Source organism: Myotis myotis, unplaced genomic scaffold, assembly GCF_014108235.1.
Source record: "Myotis myotis isolate mMyoMyo1 unplaced genomic scaffold, mMyoMyo1.p scaffold_m19_p_7, whole genome shotgun sequence".
In the NCBI taxonomy this organism is placed as follows: Eukaryota; Metazoa; Chordata; class Mammalia; order Chiroptera; family Vespertilionidae; genus Myotis; species Myotis myotis.
The window spans coordinates 14,921,354-14,944,061 of record NW_023416379.1 but is presented as its reverse complement, the minus strand read 5'-3'; the positions used below and the strand labels follow the sequence as shown (position 1 = coordinate 14,944,061).

At 38.8% G+C, this 22,708-nt stretch overlaps 1 protein-coding gene across 4 annotated transcripts in view; it reads right to left on the bottom strand.

Moving 5' to 3' along the window:
• Positions 1-1,564: 1,564 nt before the first annotated feature.
• Positions 1,565-22,708, bottom strand: part of PKIB (cAMP-dependent protein kinase inhibitor beta) — a 78,643-nt gene continuing 57,499 nt past the window's right edge. For 2 of the 4 annotated variants that reach the window (XM_036317950.1, XM_036317949.1), the window contains 2 exons: positions 6,228-6,404; positions 1,565-2,776 (listed from right to left, as the gene is read on the bottom strand). In XM_036317950.1, the coding sequence (XP_036173843.1) occupies positions 2,709-2,776; positions 6,228-6,396 (237 nt within the window). In that variant the 5' untranslated portion in view covers positions 6,397-6,404 and the 3' untranslated portion in view covers positions 1,565-2,708. Of the gene's footprint in view, positions 2,777-6,227; positions 6,405-19,785; positions 19,917-22,708 lie in introns of all 4 variants that reach the window. The other 2 variants (XM_036317951.1, XM_036317948.1) reach the window with 2 other exon arrangements.

Here is a 22,708-nt window from a genome sequence, read left to right as displayed (position 1 = left end):
TAAACTGTACTCCGGGGTTTCTCAGCTGCAGCAAAACACACACACACACACACACACACACACACACACACACACACACACACACGGCCAGATCATTCTTTGCTGTAAGAGTCTGCCCTGTAGGACTGCAGGATGCTTAGCAGTTTAGCAGCATCCCTGGCCTCTGCCCACTAGATGCCAGTAGCGCCCTCTCTCCCCAACCCACTCCCCTGTTGATGGCAGCCAAAAATATATCCAGGCACTGCCCAATGTCCTTTAGGAGGTAAAATTGCCCCTTCCCCCAGGATGAAAACCACTGTTCTACTCTCACCCATCTTTAAAATGATTATACAGGCTGTCCCCAAAACATGTATACACAGTTTAACAGCTGATAACTCACTTACTTTTCACTCCTTTTCAGGTCTAACTGATTTGAAATAAAGGTTGAAGCCAGACTAAGCTTTGAGCAAAGAAAATGTATGCACTAGAGTTTTTTAATGGGGATACATAAAAGATAAAGTTTATGGTACTGTTGCATCGTAAATCAGCGAGTGAGGTACAAGATGCCTTAATGAGCCAACTAATGAGGAGTCTTATTGCACCCAGCCCAGAGGGAGGTGTTTCTTCCAAATGTCTGAGCGAAGTCACACAGGAAGTTTCCCTATATTTATACCTTTTGACCTTCTTTGTCTGCAGATTTAACGAAGAGCTCTGTGTGAGTTATTGTTACAAACAGTTTGTAATCTTGGGTACATAAAGAACAAACATTTGGCATAAGAATATGGGAATTATTATCAGTATTAGTCGATTATGTCAGATGGCTAGCTTGCAAGGTCAGACAGCTAAGTTTTTATCTTTTTCTATTATTCAAACTAAAAGTTATTTTATAGAATAAGAGACTGTCTAAAAATGACAGAGTTTACAGAACAAGGGACTATCTAACAATAGCAGAGAATTTCAAACAGCAGTTTTTATACAAGATGGAGGTTACTATGCTTCAGTACAAAACTAGCAACCGTTGACGAAGTGAGAGTGCACAAATGCCAAAAGAAATGATTCTTGATGTTTGTGATTCCACTGTCCCGTTATCCGCAGTGCCTGTACCAGAACGGTCATCAGTTTGAAAACAGGCATTGACAAAAAAGTTTATTCACTTCTGTAGATTCTTTTAAATTTTGAAAATGAACTGTATCTTAATACACTGACTTTATAATCATTTAAAATGTGTATACATTGTTTGGGACACCCTATATAATATTGTGTTATTAAACAACTCAGAAATATTTTAATGGCTAAAATATATTTTATTGAATATTAAATAAGTGCTGTAGTACTTTTGATTAATTTATAAAGAAAAATTTGTATTTGAGAATTTAAAACAATCAGGTTCTTTGAAATCTACCCTTTTGTGTACATTAGATATAAATATAAACTTCATAAATAATAATCAGGTGTTTTATATCACACAGATTATTAATTTCCTCTTTTAAAATACACTGTCAAAAATTTTTTAAAAATGTGTTGTCATTTTTCACCTGGTATACTTTAGAAGATAAAAATGAAGGAGACTTGTGTGGGTAACAGATTTAACAGTGAAAGAGTTTATTTGATTACTGTATACAGACATGGCCTAAGTTACAATCAAATAAGGTAAAACTGCATGCATATATATCTGAAAATAAAAATAATTTATTGGTAATTTTTTTTTAAAATTCAGAATTCTATCCTTTTCCTAAAATGTCTAATAAATCAACATTTACTAAGGCTTTGGTTTTGTTTATTTTAAAACATACTTAAATATATATTAAAAGCAAGTATTTTGCTATTTATACCCACCTCATTCTTCAAATATTTAAGTGCCTACTCTTATGTTACCTACTTTAGGAAAGATATAAAAATTAAAGTCTGAGAAAATTACTTTAGAAACAAGTCATATATACACAAAAGCCCTAAGAATAAGAAAAGACTATAAAGCAAGTAATAAAGTGTTTTTGCATAATTCACATTGAATAAAAACATACACATACACACACCAAGTTAAGGAAGATAATAAAATTCATTTAATAGGCATATTACATATAAACAACTGATCACATATTTTGCATCTTAAGAGTCCACATGAAAAATCACAGTACGCGTAGACTAGAAGCAATGTATATCAGACAAAAACATCCTGGAAATGTTTAGATTGTCAAGGTTTTACACTTTTCCTCTCAATATTTTTTAGGGTTTGGGACCAAAAAAAATATAGTTAAAAACATTCTATCCTTGTGGTTTGACCTATTATTCCTTCTTACCAAAACAAACCACCAACCAAACAAAAAAAGCCCACCATAAATTCCTCCAAATTCCATACATTAGTTGTGTTTGGTTTAAATGTTTTATCTACTACCATAGAAACAGAATTAAAACCACATCTGGCTAAATAAATCTAAGAGAACAGTGGATTTTATTGGATTAATAGACAATGATATGTATTTAAATGACCATACATTCTTAATCTTTTCCTTGGGTGCAATTTGGATGTAATCTGCCTTTTAATAACCTATAGTGGACATCATGGTTGCAATCCAAGTGAGTAGCATCACAACAAAATTATCTAGTACACACATGTTGCTTAGGGCTGCAATGTTACCATGGTTACTACCAGATCAAACATCTCAGGAAAGCAGAACCACTAAAGTCTTTCACCTTGCAGAAATTCAGCACTCTTGATAGGTTATAAGCCTTCATTTTCCTTCATTTGGGGGCTTTTCCGATTGGTCTTGTGTTTTTCCTTCATCTTTCTTTTTTACATCTAAAAAATAAATAAAAAAATTTTCATTCATATATGTAATATGTTAAGATTTTCCTTTATGCACCCTAGTCATTTTCTACTTGATTAAGATATACCTTGCCATCAGTCCAGACATGAAAACTACACAAAGAAAAGTCAGACCCCAACTTTTTTCTTTGATTAGCAATTGGAAACTATTAATTTTTAAACACTTAATAATATCTGTACTTAGCTAACTAAAAAGAAAATAGGCCTTAAATCCAGTTACTTATAGCTCTGTTAATAAAACATTGCCTATGCCATCTACCTCTGTAGATGCGTTTCCTTTTGTGTATTCTTTAACATCTAGTGACTGTATTTTTAGTACTTTACGTTTCTTAGTTGATGCCCTTGACTTTATTTCAAAATGATTTAACTAATCACATAAAAATAGTAGCAATATTCTTTCAGATAATAGTTTCTCTAGTGACCAGAATATAAAACGATGAAGACTACTAACTCTCTTCCAGTATATTAGCTTTCTTTACCTTAACTGAGTAATGTCAACATGTATTTTGGTGTGTTTGTGTTTGTAAACTTTAATTAGACCTTTTATATTAACAAGTAACTTCTCTCCCTCATTAGCTGGGGATGCCCAGTCAACAGCTGCATCATGTTCTGATAATCATACAGTTGTCCCCCCTTATCCACGGTTTCGCTTTCTGCGGTTTTAGTTACCATGGCCCAAAAATATTAAATGGAAAATTCCAGATATAAACATTCACATGTTTTAAATTGCACACTGTTCTGAGTAGTTGTGATGAAATCTCCTGTCATCCTGCTCCGGTCCACCTGGGACATGATTCATCCCTTTGTCCAGTGTCTCCAGGCTAAACATACATGCTTCCCACCCACTGGTTATGTGGTAGCTGTCTTGGTTATCAGCCGGACTGTTGCAATTTTGCAGTGTTTGTGTTTAAGTGACACTTATTTTAGTTAAAATGGCCCCGAAGCCATTCTCATAATTCTATTCCAGTATATTGTTGTAATTGTTTTATTTTATTACAGTCATTGTTGTTATTGTTACTGTGCCTAATTTATAATTTAAACTTTACCATAGGTATGAATATTTAGGAGAAAACATAATATATGCAGGGTTTGGTAATATCTGTGGTTTCAGGCATCTACTGGGAGTCTGAGAACATATCCCCTGTGGATAAGGGAGGTCTATTATATATGGCATTTTCAAACTTAAAAAGCCAAAAAAACATATTTACTTTATTTCTTCCATCTTTTTTTTCATCTTATGTGTATACTTTTTAAACAAAGATTTTTTTTTTATTTAGAGGAGAGAGAGGAAGGAAGAGGGAGAGAGAGAAACATCCATGTAGGAGGGAAACATCAATCGGCTGCCTACTGATTGAGCCAGAAACCAGGGAATTGCAACCAGCAATCTTTCCATACATAGAATGACACCCAACCAGCTGAGCCACACTGGCCAGGGCTTATGTGTATACTTCATAGCTTTTACTTGTAGTGTCCCATATGAGAAATGCAATGACCTTTGGAAAAAGGTGAGGTAACCATGGGACTCCAGGATCTGTCCACAGCCCCTGGCCTAACAATGGCATGTTTATTTCATGGGGATCAAACCAGAAACATTTGTAAGTTTAGCAGGTAGTAAATAACCTCCTGAGGCAAAGAACTAAGAGCCTTCTCTGGGGCTCCCATCAATGGGATAGATGTGAAGAAGCTTCCAGCTCTCTCATTCTTCACTGTCACCAGGAATACATTTCTACACACACACACACACACACACACACACACACACACACACACACACGTCTACCGTGACATCTAAAATGGGATGACCCAGTGATTCCACTTCTGGAAATATATCCGAAGAAACCTGAAACACCTATTTGAAAGAAGATATGCACACTTATGTTCACTGCAGTGCTATTAACAATAGTGAGGATTTGGAAGCAGCCTAAGTGCCCATCAGTAGGTGATTGGGTAAAAAAGCTGTGGCACATTTCCACAATGGAATATGACATGGCTGTGAAAAGAAAGAAATCTTACCTTTTGTGATAGCATAGATGGGCCTGGAGGGCATTATGCTAAGTGAAATAAGCCAGTCAGAGAAAGACAAGTACCATATGATTTCATTTCATATGTGGAATCTAATGAACAAAATTAAACTAACCAACAAAATGAAAATACAAGCATAGATCTAGAGAACATACTGACAGCTGTCAGAGGGGAGGGTGGTTGGGGAGCTGGGTAAAAAAGGTGAAGAGATTAAAAAGAAGAAAAAAAACACACATAGACACAGACCACAGTGTGGTGATAGCAAAAGAGGGTATAGGGGGGAACAAATGGTGGCAGAAAGAGATTTTGATTTGAGTAGTGAGCACCAATGCAGTATGCAGATGATGTGCTATTGAATTGTACACTTGAAACCTGCATGGTTTTATTAACCAATGTCACCCCAATAAATTCAATTTAAAAAAGAAATTAAAAAAAATGGGGCACATGACACAGGCATTTTAGTAATGACTTGGAACTGAAATTATCTTTAACCTCTTTGAATGTTTTCAAATGAAGGGACTTTTAAAGACCTTTGTTGAAATTATTATTATATTTAGTCTCAGAAAAATAAACTCTGCAAAAGCTAGATGGGCTGTATGTAAGCCATGGGGAGAAAGACTCAAGATTTTCCTTCATTTGCTTGACAGCTCTTTTTTTTTTTTTTTCTTAATTCAACTACTGGTTGAAGTCTGATCACCTTTTATACAAATGCCTTAAAGATCTCATCTCTAGTTGATAATAAACTTCCTCTAAGAGAAATAGCTAAGCTTATGGAATACTGCAGTGAGCCTGGCCGGGGTGACTTAGTCAGTGGTTGAGTGTTGACCTATGAGCCAGGAGGTCAAGGTTCTATTCCCGGTCGGGCACATGCCCTGGTTGGGGGCTGGATCCCCAGTGTGGGGTGTTCAGGAAGCAGCCAATCAATGATTCTCTGTCATTATCGATGTTTCCATCTCTCTCTCCCTCTCCCTTTCTCTCTGAAATCAATAAACATATATTTTAAAAAATTAGTGCAGTGCAGCAGAGGCTCCTAAAGTGATTTGTCAGTGGGTGGCAGAAGAGAAATTATGTTCTTTCTGAGAACTTCTCAATCAATTTTGTAATCTCCTTGAGGGAAAGGATAATATGTGCTGTCCTTTTACTCCCAATCACCAGCTCTGTGTATGACAATACACATCCAATGAATACATAAATGCTCAGTTTCCACATACAAAACACCAGGAGACAAAAAGATGAAACTGTCCACTTTCGGAAAGCCTGAAAAATCTACTTAACCATAAACACAAAAGATGAAAGGTTTTAGTAAACAGTAGGAGAAACCAGTACTTAACAGGGAGACTTGCAGAGGAAAGAATTGCTTCAGAGAGAAGTGCTGCTGAATTTAAGAGAAATTTACTGTTACCTTCCTTTATGGAGAGGGTCTCCAGTTTGACGGGCAACTCTGAAGTCCCACCTGTCCCTTCTGAACCTTGGATGTCTGGGACGGCATTCCGGCGGCCTGCCCTTGCTGAAGATGCAAAATTGTCGACCCCAAGCTCCACATCAGTCATTTCCGGCGAATCTGTCCTCATAGCAACATCTACAAATAGAATGTGCACGTGAAGAAGAGGATGTGCCTATTCCAAGGTAAACACTCACAATGGTGGCTGGAAGGCATGGCTTGCTGAAAAACACAAGCAGCTTGGGAATCTCATGGTTGCTCACACCCTGCATCTATGTCTACTGTTCTGGTCCCAGAGTTTCCATCTGCACAGAGTAGAGCAGGAAGTTCTCAGTGTGAGCCAGATTGCTAAAAATAACCCCCAAGCCAAAAGAGCCACTTGCATGTTTTAGGGTGCAGCAATCTCTTGCCTTTTGTTCTGCTTTTCTATGGCAGGATCAGCCAAAGGGGGCTGGGAAGGAAATGAACACTGACTTGTTTGGCCACTCCCAAACAGACTCTGCCTGCCAGGATCTGCTTTGAGTGTTTGTTCAGCCTAAAACCAAATCACTATAATCTGTGAGGAGCAAACAAAATACACGCTGTTCCTACTCTTTAGAAATAAGAAATTCAACTTTATCTCAAAGGCTCCCTCTCCACCCCCCAGGGACAGCTGTGTATTTCTCTCTGTGCTCTTCTCAGACCTAATTTTCAACGTCGCATGTTCTGTTGGGGAGGGTAGGACGCGTTTGATCTTTTCTTGCCTTCAAATGGACACGGTAATTCCTAGTGCTTTCCTAAAGCATCCTTCACCTTGCCAGCAATTGTCAGTCTCTACGAAAAGGATCTCAAGAGATCACTCACTATACAGAGAGAGAGGTAGCCGATACCTCTTATTCTAAAACTATTTCATATAATGTTTTCTTTTTTCACCTTTAAAAAATGTTTAATTACAGTTGACATACAATAATATATTAGTTCATGGTGTACAACCATGTGATTATCTATTTATATAGGTTATGAAGTGATCCCCAATAAGTCTAGTATTCATCTGATACCATATATAGTTATTACAATATTGACTATATTTCCTATGCTGTACTTTACATCCCCGTGACTATTTTGTAACTTCAATTTGTACTTCTTAATCCCTTCTCCTTTTTCACCCATCCCCCTGCCCCCAACTCTCCTCCCCTCTGGCAACTATTAAAATGTTCTCTGTATCGTATGATGCTTCCTAATGAATCTATCCTAAGAAGTCAACACCAAACAGTAATGCAAATGCAGCAGGAGCAGGAACAAGCATTTACTGAGAAGCTATTAAATGTTAGGCTCTCAGCTAGGCATTGAGAGTACAGAGGAATGACACATTCTCTGTTTTTAGGGGACTTGTACTCTCAAAGGGAAGAAAGAAGGTAACCATGCAAGCACAGATAACAACACAGAATGTGCAGAGTATCAACCAAAGGATGGAGATAATCATCACTTGTGGCTCTTGAGGGTAGAAATTTGTGAACATTGGCCTATATACACAAAGCAAATTAAACTTTTCATGAAGAGAGCCCTTTCCAGTCAGTGAGCGTCAGTTCAGGAAATGCTAAAAATGAAGGGAAACAATCACACAATATGTGCATTTGATATTAAAAACGCAACTCTTTGGGGCCCATAGCATGCACATTGAGTTTAGTGTTGGCCTGGGGAATCCAGGATTAACTAGGCTACTTCTCCAGACAGTTTCATTTTTCTAGGAATTACGGAAAATTTGAGAACAATGCTAGAATTTAAGACACAATTTTGAGCTCAATTAGACTTCTAATTGTTTAATATTTGCCAACTGTCTGGCATTGAAAGACAGTACAGGTTAATGTAAAGAGCACTGGACTATTATTCAAAAAAACCATTCCTGGCTTACAAAGTTATATTGGTTAATCCATTTAATTTCTCTGAGTCACTATAAAAAAAAATGGCCTGGCTCATTCAGAGAATTCTTGCAGAAAAACTAACGAGATAAAGGGCACAGAAACTCTTTGCAACTACAAAACCATCTGGTTGGTCACTGGCATCATTGCTCATGTCTCACTAAGTTTTATTTACGATACTACTCTCCTGCGTGCCCACTTTAATCCTAACAAGAAATATCTTCTGCCTGGAAAACCTCCTAAGTTTTCTAAGAGGGAAACCAGCATTTATTCAACACTGCATGAACATTTTCATGTCTATTATTCTCACTTAAACCTCCCACTAACCCTACGGGGTAGTGAGGAGTCACCCTCACTATGGCAATGTGGAAACTGGAGCACAGGGAGGTTAAGTGACTTACTTAGAGTTGCACAGCTGCTAATCTAGCATCTAGTTTCAGCTTACTCTGAAAGAGGACGATGTGGGTTACCACAAAATTAGCTTTCCAAGTCTCTGAGATATGTACAAACAGCTCTCACCACTGATGTTTCTCTCTCTCCCTCTCCCTTCCTCTCTGAAATCAAGAAAAATATATATTACAAAATTAAATATAATGACAAATATAAAAAATTAAGATGAATAATTATATACTATATAATTTATGTTAAATAAAAATGGGAAGACTCTTTTCAGCAAAAGGGGATATGTTAAAGGAATCCTGAGTTAGCATTTGTGCATTGAAAGAAAACTTCCTAAAGGTGGCTGGGAATAGGTCATCCACACGGAAGAAGGGATGCTGGCCTCCAAGTTGATGTCAAGGTTTCGTTGCTGCTGGCTGCTATTTTGGAAGTTTTTGCTTTTGCCTTTATTATTTTTCTAAATTAGTCCTTTTTTATAAATTGATGCTAGAAAACAAGCTCATCACAAAACCAAATATTTGTCAACGTTAACTCACTAACTACCCTTTTCAGATAAAAAATAGAACTGGACGTGCAGGGAGGCCAAGCCACAGGCCCATTTCTCTGGAGCTTGTCTGGGTCATCTCCCAGCTCCCACTTGGCACCGTCTTCCTCTGAGAGCCACATGGACGGAGTGACCAGGATGCCATGCTCCACCACGAGACGAGCACTTCTGCCAGCCCATTCCCACGGGGCTGTGGGGAGGAAGCCCCTACAGTGACAGGCACTTGACCTTCCTGACAGAAGGTGTCTGTGATTTAGAGGTCGCTGGCCGGGCATTGGAACCCACAGGGTGATTCTAAACTGAGCTCTTTTCGTGACAAGGAGGCTTATCGCAGCATCGAAAATAATCGGAAAGCCCATGAAGGAAAAATGAGTCTGAAAAAGCTGTATGGATTCTATTACCTGCTGTTGTAAGGAATGTATTAAATCCAATTAGATCTATCACAGAGATATGTCTTTGACACCTTGTAAAACAAAGCAAATTTAAAAAGTAATATTTACAGTGTGTGTGTGGGGGGGAGGGGGGGTCATGAATATAATGTAATTTCAACTTTGTAATAAGAATAAAAATCCTAGTTGGGAATGTGAGAACAAGGAGAATATTAACAATTTTTCAGTACCTCTTTATATATTTTAGCTTGTAATAATGAGCATATGTTACTTTTTTGTGATTTCAAAGAATTAAAACATTTACCTAGCAAAATTATGGATACACAGATATTCTAGCACAGAAAGGTTCTATAAATAACATTTTGGCAATTTAACAAAAAATAGCGTATCTCTAAAAGCTTCTCTGTCCTCCAAATACTCATCTTGTCTGTTATTATCCTATGCAGCCGTAATTGCCTATGCTTGACTTTTTTTAAAGGGATGATATATATGTAAATGAGACTTGCTCTCTTCAAATGCTTTGTGACATTGAAAAAGTATATAGCATATAGAAAGATGAGGAAACACTGATAAGAAAAACAAAATAGAGATAACTTGCAGGTTCTTGTAATTTTCCTGGCTTAAAAAGCTATGTTTGTTTGCTAACCAAGGCAGCTGACTCACTGACAACTCTTCCCTTTTCTTCTACAGAATTAGCAGAGAAATTTGGATGAGTTCTGCTTTGTCAACTGCGGCTGATTACAGGAGCTGAAACCACTTGGACATTTGGAGATTTTGCAGAAGACCTTGGATGCCCACAGCAAGGTAATGTGATTTACATCACCTGGGACAAACTTCCACCTCTATTGAAATACACAAATTTTAGAATGGCTTAACAAAACACCGCTACACAGGCATGTTTACACACACATTCCAGCATCTTCTCAGTGTCTGAAAAAATGAAAATGCTATGGCTGCACCACTGAAGAAGACGAAGATGGTTAAGCTAAATGGAGCACTGGAGGAATATATATATATATATACTAGAGGCCGAGTGCACGAAATTCATGCATTGGTAGGGTCCCTCGCGGCTGCCAGGTGCTGGCTGGGTACTCCCTCCCTTCCCTGGCCACCTGCCGCAGTCGCTGGCCAGGGCCTCCCACCCTTCCCCTGGCCACCCCCCCCCCTGGTAGAACCCTGGAAGAACTCCAGTAGAGGGACAATTTGCATACTGCGCTTTTATTACATAGGATTTTAAAATCACTAGTCAGCTCTCAGTGGGCTCAAAAGAGCCTGCTAAGAAAAGTGTGTTATTAAGTGATAAGCATACTTATAAACAAACAGAAGGGATTGCAAGCTCTTTCCTTCCCAACAGAGACAGCCCATCCTCTGGGCTCACACCCATTCTCTTCTGAAGCTTTCTTACTTGAAGCGACGCCTGTGAGGAAGTGGATACCGCTTTTCTTACTCTGGATCCATATCACGTATCTCATCTCCCACAATGAAATCATTACTTATTCTGCATGTAGAACTGGAAATAAACTTCTGACCCGCTAAATTCTCTGGGGGTATGAGTCAGGCTATCTGAAAAAACACTAAAGTAACAAATAAAGAAGGAAGAACATGCATCTTGGGAAGTCAGTGTTCCTCGTGGCCAAAAGACAGAGAAAGAGCTGAAACCGGTTTGGCTCAGTGGATAGAGCATTGGCCTGCGGACTGAAAGGTCCCGGGTTCGATTCCGGTCAAGGGCATGTGCCTGGGTTGCGGGCATATCCCCGGTGGGAGATGTGCAGGAGGCGGCTGATGATGTTTCTCCCTCATCGATGTTTCTAACTCTCTATCTCTATCCCTTCCTCTCTGTAAAAAATCAATAATAAAAAAAAAATATATATATATATATATATATATATAAAAAAGATAGAGAAAGAATAGAGACATACACGGGTCTAGGCTGATAACTGCTTCTCCCGCTTTTAATATCTTAACACTGTATGCTATGCTTTTTTTAGTTCTCTGCCTACAGATCATTCTTCTGAATGATCTTCTCTTTAGAACATACAAACCTCTTCCAAACAAACAAACAAAAAAACTATAAAAATTGCCTCTTCATATGGACGGACAGAAGCAGATAATTACTTACTTATTCAGTCACCATGTATGAGCTCCTGTGAAATTAAGTGCCAGGCCTGTGCTAGGCTCACAAGCTACAAAGAGGAATGCACAGTGTGGTGAGATCAAACACACTGTGACCTTTTCAGTGACCTTTTTTGAACTCAAAACCTATTCTTTGCAAATCAAGTAAAAGTATTCACTCTAAAATGTGAGTCCTTTAACACAACTCTTATTCACTTAAGTAGCGAGGCCATTTTAGGCTAAATAGAGCTTACATAGAATGTGTGTACACCTATAGAAATTAGTTTTTTAATATGGATACCTTCCTCTTTTTAAAAATCCCTTCATATATGGCATTGCTGTGCTTCAAGCATAAGCCAAAGGAAATCCTACTTTTTTTCTGTTGGTTGACCCACCTATTTTTTTTTAAGCTTAGGTTCTTGCTTGGTAATTTAAACAGACCCTTCCAAATATAATTGGTAGATACAAGGAGGTGATTTTTACCACAGAAAGTTTTTGACAGCTTAAACTTATAAAATTCAAAATGCAAAGCCAATTGATTTTCCCATAATCTTCCAGGTAAAGTAATGAACAAATCTGAATATCTTCCCAGCACAATGACACTTGTTATACTAAGATAAGGCACTCAGAATAACAATATGGACTGATGTGAATAAAGATGAGAAAAAGATTAACTGCATTATGCTATGCAACCCCCTTGAGTATGAGGGTCACACTTAACTGGTCATCCTGCCAGAAAAACTTCTTTAATCCACACCCTCCATAAAGAATTGCTGGCAGTTAGGCTGTCACAGGGCTTCCTTGACCTCTTGCAACTCCCCTAAAGGACCATAAAACTTTTCCCATTATTGCAGGATTTTTAATTTGAAAGGACCCTATAGTGCAACCGTCCAGACCCTAATACTTAAGGGATACATTAATGTAGCACAGCCAGTTTGTGTCAAAGTTTTTCCTAAGTTCCCATAGCATTCTTTCTACCATGAACATGACTCACCCTGCTCAATCTCCAAATTTATTAGTACATTATCTTGGTGTGTGTGTGTGTGTGTGTGTGTGTGTGCATGTGTGCATGTGTGTGTCTGTGTGTGTATGCACGCAGTGGGTGGTCTCCAGGATACAGAGTAATATTTTCAATTTTCCTTTAAATGAGCATAATTCTAAATGGCTAGAAGCCATAGAAAGCATCCTTCCTACTTACATCTTACATAGTTTTGCCCTTTCACCCTCCACCTTTTCATTTCTATCTTTCTGAGCATCAGAATTGAGAGGAGTTGGCATGGATTAGAAGGAGCCATTCTCATCCCCCCCCCCCCCCCCCACCTACCTGAAGCCCTTCCTGTTTGAGAACGTTCCTCCAGTCTCATTTATTCCTCACGTTATCCTTTCCCATCATTGACTCCATTACCCTGTGTTCTTATTTTATTAAGCTCCTGGAGCTTAAGAAAGGAAGTATTTGGATTCAACTCAAAAAGTACTTAACACTAACTCTGCAGAACACGGTGCTAGTTACTATGGAATTAGCCACAATAAGAAAGAACTTCTGCCGAAACCGGTTTGGCTCAGTGGATAGAGCGTCGGCCTGCGGACTGAAAGGTCCCAGGTTCGATTCCGGTCAAGGGCATGTACCTTGGTTGCGGGCACATCCCCAGTGGGGAGTGTGCAGGAGGCAGCTGGTCGATGTTTCTCTCTCATCGATGTTTCTAACTCTCTATCTCTCTCCTTTCCTCTATGTAAAAACTCAATAAAATATATTTAAAAAAAAAAAAAAAAAAAAAAAGAAAGAACTTCCCTGCCTCAACTGCACAACTGGGAAGGCTGTGTGCCAGGCAGCTCCTCACAGCACAGAGGAGGGAGTGGTTAAGTCTGCGGGGAAATGGGGCAGGGCTGCCCGGGGAACATGGCATTAGAGTGGGTCCCAGAGAAGGAGTAAGCAAATTCCAGGGAGAACTGCTCTCAATCCATCCATTTCTCTCATCTCTGCCCTTTTCCAACTATTTAGGACACAGTGCTCCTAAAGTTCAAAGAAACTCAAATATTCTCCAAGCTCACAAAAGCCCAAGAACTGAGTTTGCACTAGCGAGAAAAAGCTACAATTTTGAGGCTCATGTGGTTTGCTTACACCCTTCCCATCTCACAATGAACACAGCCTGTCTATGCAGGGGGATTTAGACACAAGACCTGAGAGGTTGGTTCCTTTTTTATGAGACGGTGGTTTTAAAATGACATCAGTAGGAAGGAGAGAAGGGGAAGTTAACTCTGACCAACATGGTCACGCTAGAAATGTCTCTGTCTGGTACATGGACTTTATATTCATAGATAACATAATGGTAGAATAACACCATATTTAAAATACAACATTATATTTTACACTGAACTGTTTTTAATTAAAAACTGTATGTCCCACACCATACATCGTTATCACCGTGGATGGTGTCATGCATGGTGTCAGGTGGGTACTAGACTTATTGGGGTGACCACTTTGAGTTATATAAATGTCTAATCACTGTTTTACACCTGAAAGTAATAAATACTGTATTTTATTGTCAATTGTACTGGAAAAATAATAATTTTTAAAAAACTGTATGTTTCATTTGACCACCATCTCCTTGAGCTAAGTATAACTACAGGTTCTTTTCAAAGCCTTTAGACTTGTGTATATTCAGAAGGAAAGTTTTCAAGTGAAGAGGTCAAAGCAGAGAGTTGAGCATTGAGATTGCTGAACTACAGCAACACAGCTTGAGATGACAGCCTTTAATTAGTCCTCATGTGTGCTCAACAGTCTACACGGATGGAGCAACAGGTAGTCAGGTTGACTGAAAGTGAACGTTCCTAAAGTTGGACCCTGCATTGCCTTCTAACAGACTTGTGATCTTTCTGTTCCAATGCGATCTCTCTGTTAATTAAGTTCCACATTTATTTGCTATCACTTAATTAGATCTTCAAAATACAATCTTTTCCAGACCAAGGCAATTCTAAATTTTAAATGAAAGCTTTGAAAAAAAAGTTTTCTGAAAAACTAATATTTCAGGGTAACATGCTATGTAAAATATACACAACCATAGGCCAAATGCAATGACAAAAGTACGGGACATGGCTGAGAACTGAAATCATTCACAAACATTTCCTTAGTTAAATTGGATAAAGTTAATGTACAGGTAAGATGCAGTAGGAACACAAAAGACTGTGTACCCCTTAAAAGGTTCCAGTAATGTCTTTTTTCCTTATATTTCATTAATTTAAAGAAAAATTCTTTGGGATATCCCTTAGTCCCTCTTTTGAATGGATTTAATTTTCATCATTTTTTTTCCTTTCAGCTGAGAAAAGGGGGGAAATGATTGAGCCTTTCTAGCTCTGATTTGTTTTCTAAGTTCTCTTCAGTACTTTCTTTGCCTTTGAAGAAAAGAAATCATTTTAGTGTTTCGTCAAGCACAAAATTCATTTAAAATTACAGTAGCAAATATTTTAAGGTTGTTTTGAGGTTCTTCTGGGTCATATAGGTAAAAATACTCCCAACCAAATAAAAAATAACATCAGAGAGAAAAGACATTGAAATATTTTTGTTCAACAAATGATGTATATTGGTATTAATCTATAATTAAGTTAATCAAAGTGAAATTATTGATATGAATGCATTTACCTTGTACAAATTCCTTTTGTAAAAATAAGAAATTCTGTTACTGTATTAATAGTACATCTATTACATAAATTGAATAGAAAAAAGAGACATGATAAAAATGATATATAAAATATATTCAACAGACATAACATAAAAAAGTTCAAAATAAGAGTATACATATATTAATTTTAAAAATATATGAACAGAAAAACATGGTAAGGGGAATATACCAAAATTTTAACAGTAGTTATTTCTTGGTAGTGTTATTATAGATTATTTATATTTTCTTCTCTGACCTTTATTGTGTCTTTCAAATTCCTATAATAAAGACTTTTACATATAAAAACAGCATAAACATGTGTTGAGTACATACTGTTTAAAGCACTTTAATGAGAATTAGCTCATGTGATTCTCCACCTTGGGGAAGTCATTACTATCTTCATTTTAAACATGAGGACACTGAGGGTGATAAATATGAAATGGTTTGGCTAAAGCAACCCAGTTAGTAAGTGGCAGAGACATGACCAGAACCCATTTCATCTGATCTCATTGATTGCTCTTTCTGGCATACCTCACCAAATATCTGTTGAAAAAAGACTGTCTTGATTCAACTAATTTTTAGTAGCTCTACTACATCCTTCACTCTGCCAGATAGTAGAGAAATAGTGCCAAATAAGACTAAACATATGATGGACATAGTAGGGAAACACAAAATTGTGTGACCTAATGGTACAAATGAAATACATGCATATTAAAGGAAGTCTAAAAATAGGAGTCAACATATGATATATTAAAATAAGTATTATAAATAAAAATGCTATAAAATGTAGAAGGAGTTACTGAATTTGGGAGCAATTAAGAGCGACTTCATAGAAGCCGTAGAACACATACTGGGCCTTAATATTTGGAAGGGAGTTATACAAGTTAGAAAGATTTATACATCCAAATGTGGATGGGCATCATCCAATCCACTAAAGGCCTGAATAGAAAAAAAAGGTTGAATTTGCTCTCTCTGCCTGTCTTAGAACTAGAGCATTGGTCTTCTGGTGCCTTTAGACTCAAACGATATCACCAGAGCTCCTGTTTTTCAGGCCTTTAGATTTGGAACAGAATTATACTATTGCTCTCCTGGGTCTCCAGCTTGCTGACTGCAGATCTTGGGACTTCTTAGTCTCCATCATAGCTTGAGCTAATTCCTTATAGTAGGTAAATATATATCCTATTGGTTCTGTTTCTCTGGAGCACCCTAATACACTGAGATATAATTGTCATTTTTTTTTGTGGTTTATAGAGGGTTTTTTTTCTGGTATATTTTGAGGATTTAATATCTTTGGTGTTTCTGAATGTCATTACAAGGTACCTGGATACCTGTATTTTTCTTCTTCTTAGTATTTGTTAGGATTCCTAAATTTGAGACTTTAATCAATTCTGGAAAATTCTCAGGTATTATTTCTTTGAATATTACTTTCTATCCTTTCCGCTATTACTTCATTGGAAATTCCAATTAGACATATGAGATAAATACTCTCTTTCTATTGACCATGTCTCTCAACCTTTCTTTCATATTTCCCATCTCTTTGTCTCTCTGTAATGCATTGTGTATAATGTCTTCAGATCTATCTCCCTATTCACTAGTTCTCTCTTCATCTGTGTCTAATCTGCTCCATATGGTATACATCAAGTTTATATTTCTAATTATGTTTTTCATTTCTAGACAATTTGGCTCTTTTTCAAGTCTACCTCATTGTATTATAGTATCTAATTCTTTCGTCATACATAATTAAAATACCCTCACTCATTCTTTCCAAATATATTAAGCCTATGTGTTTAAATTTCATATAATTCCAACATGTGAATTCTTTATAGTTTGATTCTCTTGTTTATTGCTTCTGTAAAATCTCTCTCATGGTAGCTTATTTCCTTGAATTTTTAAATAAATATATTTTGAGTTGTGAGCTTATGTTTTTTTAAACTTCCTTGAAGATACTTGAGATCTGAGATAAAGTGTTTTCCTCTACACGAGCTCTGAATTTGCCTCTACTGGGTGTCTGGGGCCACTACCAAATTGATTAGCTTTAAATTCTTAACATGAAATTATTCAGACTACACAGACTGTAGTTTCAAACATTTGAGGTTCTACTTCTGGTAATAAATGATGAGTAGGGCTTTTTTCCCCCCTTTCTACCCAAGGCAAGGCCAAAACAGCAAAAAACAAACAAAAACAAAAACCTTGCTGTTTTTCTTTGAAGGTTAGGGTTTTGCCATAATGTCCTTTGGCTGAATATGTCACTCTTCAGCATTCTGTGTCTTATACTGACTTCCTATCTTGAGTGGGTCCTAAGTTTCTTCCTTGTCCCAAGAATATGACTCTTTAAGACAGCGGTTCTGAGACATTAGGGAACTCAGGGAAGCGTCTGAGTACAGCACTCACCTGCCTCTAGCTTTTGGGTTTCTTGTTGTCCTGGGCTTATGCAGTATTCTCTTAGTTATTTGCCAATACAGACATTCATTTTAAAAGAGTTTTGAAAATACGTTATCCTACATTTTAGTGTGTTGTGCACTAGAGCTTTTTAAAGGACAATACATTTTCCATAGTGCCAGAAAAGGAAGTTCTAGCTAAGGTTCAATACTTTTGTATCTGAGACTCAAGCTATCCATTTCCTTGAGTCACAGAAAACAATGTGCAGTAATGTAACTGCATTATTCTTTAACAGAACTTATTTCAACTCACAGAGCCCCATTTTTCCTTCATAGAAAAAACCAGTCTTGTGATTCAAAGCAAAATCATTCACTTCCACTTTAATCCACAAGAGTCATTCCTCCATGTAGAGAAAGGCCTACAGTTAGGGTGCAATATTACATGCTGCCCTGACATCTAGTAAAATTGGGAGTGCTTCAAACGTTCTCTCTCCAGCCCGGCCGGTGTGGCTCAGAGGTTGAGCGTCGACCTGTAAACCAGAACGTCAAGGTTCAATTTCCGGTTAGGACACATGCCACGGTTGTGGGCTTCAACCCCAGTAGGTGTGCAGGAGGCAGCCGATCAATGATTCTCCCTCATCATTGATGTTTCTATCTATCTCTCCCTCTCCCTTCCTCTCTGAAAACAACCAAAATACATTTTAAAAAGTATATATCCTATATGATAAAAGCCTAATATGCTAAATGTCTGGTCTTCTGGTCAACCAATCAAAGCATAATATGCTAATAATATGCTAAGGCTGCTCAACAGCTTGCTATGACATGCACTGACCACTGGGGGCAGATGCTCTGACTGGTAGGTTAGCTTGCTGCTGGGGTCCAGCTGATCCGGACTGAGCGAGATGGGCTGGACATGCCCTGGAGCCCTCCTGCGGTCCCTCCCCGCTGGCCAACCTTCTGTTTCCCTCCCCGGCCCCAATCATGCACCAGTGGGGTCCATCAGCCTGGCCTGCATTCTTTTGCAATCCAGGACCCCTCGGGGGATGTTGGAGAGCCAGCTTCGGCCCAATCCCGCAGGCCAGGCCGAGGGACCCCACTGGTGCATGAATTCGTGCACTGGGACTCTAGTCTTAATAATAATACAAAAAGTTCCCTTTTCACTTTGCTCTCATGAGTAAGTTACCCTAGCCAAACAACCCCTTTTGTATCCAAGGGATCAGGCACAGTCCCTGCTTATTTCTGAGCAGTGGTTTTCAGTTCCATGCCAGCCTGTGGGATTATTCAAATGAGCCAATCACATCCTCTTGTGGAAACCAGGAGGCACCACACCCTCTTGTTACTATGAAGTTTGCCTTCCACAGCCCTTGGTTATTTACTCTGTTCCTGAGTACAATTCCCATGTGGCCGTGCATGATCGATATTGTCTTTCCTGGGCTGTGAATATTTGTGGCTAATAAACTGTTGTCGATCTCATCTGTCCAGTGTCAAGTGTTGTGTGTTTAGCCAACTCCATATCCCCAGGGCAGGAATCCGTCCCTCACCAACAGGGTGAAGAGGGGCCAATAAAAATCACTGGTGTCACAAACCACATGACACGCCCAGCCATGAACAAGGACACCTGGTCAGCTTTAATTAACAGCTCTTGGCTAACTTAACAGGTTTTGTGCTATGATGAAGGCTGCCTGAGATGGAACCACTAATTGCTGCACAGGCTTGAGCTATGTCCTGTATGGTATTCTGTTGTCCTTGTTAGCCATTGCTATCTCCTTCCACCCTAAAATCTTCATGTCCCCAAGACAAGAATGGTTGTTATTTGATATTCCCTGGCCTAACTTGGTGCTGTCATGTTTAGCCTGTGTTTGGCAGGTGGTCTCTGAGGCTCACACATGTAAAGGCAGTGAAAACACAGTGACTTAACCAGTCAGGGCTTCAGTCCTGCTTACGGAGGGTTAGGTTAGGTGACTGCATCTAGCCTGGCGACCATCACTGGCTGCCTGGGGACGCTGTACAGACATTGTTTGTAACTGTGCCCTTTTGGAACAGGCCCAGAGACAGTTCCTTGTGAGGCAAATGCCGGAGGTGGGGGTGGGGGGGTGGGGAGGGGAGGGGTGGAGACCGCCATCCCATCGAGAATTAAGCATACATCCCAGTTGTTGCTTTTCACGCAAGGGTAGTGACCTTGCTGATCTCCTGTGCTGCCGCTTCCCTTGCTGCTCTTGCTTGCGCTCTCCTGACCCCCAAGGTGCGCATCCATGGTGGCCTGTGGCCCAGGGGCTGATGAAAACAAAAAGGGTAGGGGGAGGAAGGAGCATTTGGTACTCAACTGCTCTCCTAAGGCAAAGTCCATAGCCAATGCACCTAACCCTTGTTCAATACTGCTGCTTACCTGCACACTAACGTGCTAACCTTGCCATCATTCGTCTACGGCCTCCATCCAAGCCATAGACAAATGAGTTCCTGGATGTGGACCTGACCCAGAAGACTGGTGTTCCCTAGGAAGAGGCTGCCACCTACAAGAGGGGCTACCAAGTTCCAGAACCCTTCCCATAAACACAATCACAGGTGACTGTGCAGACGAGACTGAAAGCTGCCACTCTGGCTAGAAGCCCTACACACTCACAGGGATTTGTCCAGAGAGGGGGAATGAAAGGAAGGCTGCATGACAGAAAAGGTGGGTCCGTAGCGGAGGATGGTTTTGATCCGTCAAGGCTGGTGGTGGGCCCCATGCTCTTCCCTTGCACCACTGCTATCTACGCCTCTGTTGCAACAAAGATCCTGATCTTCAGGATTATGGGGGAATGCCCATGGCACCTGGTGGCACCAGGAAGAGGTTAATTAAAACATGACTTAGGCTTAGGATCTTTAAACCTTATAAATCAACCATTGGTAAGGGAGAGACCCCTAACTCTGATAATATTGATCTGAGGTTCTCTGAGGAAGAAACTTATAAATATGATAGCAGTAGAAAAACACACCCTCCCCACAAGTATATCTAGTGACCAAAAACAATAGTAAGATAAAACAAGAAAAGAAATGAAAAGAAAGAAGGCTGGGTATAAGGAGGGAAAACCAACAAATAACACCTTAAACAAATGCTCATAATTTGACCTAATTGGAAATCCAAAATTTACTAAAATAATTTATACAGCAAAGAAAGAATACTGATTGGCTCTTGTGCATCTACAACATAGGCTCTGAATTAACTTTAATATCTGCTAAAATCCACCAACTGTCAAACCGTCATGGCCTTCACCAATACTAGGGCTAAAATTACAGTTATATCAGGGATCCCACCATATTTAAATGTGGCATTCTCCACAATGGGGGATTTACTTAAGGAAACTACTGAATAGAGGACAAATTACCCATGGTTGTAGCACTCATTACTCTAAAATAGCCTATAGTGGGCATGAACGCTCTGACCCAATAAAAAATAAATAAAAATTAAATTAAGTCTTTGACACATTTTTGGCTTGACAAAATGATATGACACTCCCCCTTCTCTCATTAAAATAGGTTAAACTAGTAACATGACTCAGTGTAATTTAAAACAGGTTCTTCAAGGATTAAAAAGTGTTATATAACACACCATGTGTGAAGGGTAATTAACCCTACTGTTTCTTCATTTTGCAGCCCAATTGGGCCTGCTCTTAAACAAATCAGTGGTGCCCCATAGTGGACTGCTGCAACCTAACACCATCATCCTATCCCATTAAGGGCTTTACACCCAACAACTTCATTACTGAAATTGCTGATTCCATCCAATGAACAACAGGTAAATATTTTGTTACTACAAATTTGGCTAATATGTTCTGTTCAATGTCTATTTTCTTTTTCTTTTTTTTAATACACATTCTTTTTATTTTTTTATTTATTTTATTTATTTTTTTATTTTATTGCTTAAAGTATTACAAAGGGTATTACATATGTGTCCATTTTTTCCCCCCCGCCCTAGATAGTCCCCTAGCCTCCCCTATCCCCCAGTGTCTTATGTCCATTGGTTATGCTTATATGCATGCATACAAGTCCTTTGGTTGATCTCTTACCCCCCTACCTCCTGCCCCCCAACCCTCCCCGGCCTTCCCGCTGCAGTTTGACAATCTGTTTGAGGCAGCTCTGCCTCTGTATCTATTATTGTTCAAAAGTTTATAATGGTCTCTATTATCCATGAATGAGTGAGATCATGTGGTATTTTTCCTTCATTGACTGGCTTATTTCACTTAGCATAATGCTCTCCAGTTCCATCCATGACGTTGCAAATGGTAAGAGTTCCTTCCTTTTTAGAGCAGCATAGTATTCCATCGTGTAGATGTACCACAGTTTTCTAATCCATTCATCTACTGATGGGCACTTAGGCTGTTTCCAGATCTTAGCTATGGTGAATTGTGCTGCTATGAACATAGAGGTGCATATATCCTTTCTGATGGGTGTTTCTGGTTTCTTGGGATATATTCCTAGAAGTGGGATCACAGGGTCAAATGGGAGTTCCATTTTCAGTATTTTGAGGAAACTCCATACTGTCTTCCATAGTGGCTGCACCCGTCTGCATTCCCACCAGCAGTGCACACGTGTTCCTTTTTCTCCACATCCTCTCCTGCACTTGTCGTTTGTTGATTTGTTGATGATAGCCAGTCTGACAGGTGTGAGATGGTACCTCATTGTTGTTTTGATTTGCATCTCTCGGATGATTAGTGACTTTGAGCATGTTTTCATATGTCTCTTGGCTTTCTGAATGTCCTCTTTTGAAAGGTGTCTATTTAGGTCCTTTGCCCATTTTTTGATTGGATTGTTTATCTTCCTTTTGTTAAGTTGTATGAGTTCCCTATAAATTTTGGAGATTAGGCCCTTATCAGATATGACATTGGCAAATATATTTTCCCACACAGTGGGTTTTCTCGTTGTTTTGTTGATGGTTTCTTTTGCTGTTCAATGCCTATTTTCAATCGCCTCTCAAGCACAGTTTGCCTTTATTACTCAAGGTGCACACACAAGGCTATCCCTGGAATTCGAGGGTCAGCACAATGGGTGAACTTCAATCAACAACTGACTTCATCTGTATATTATTA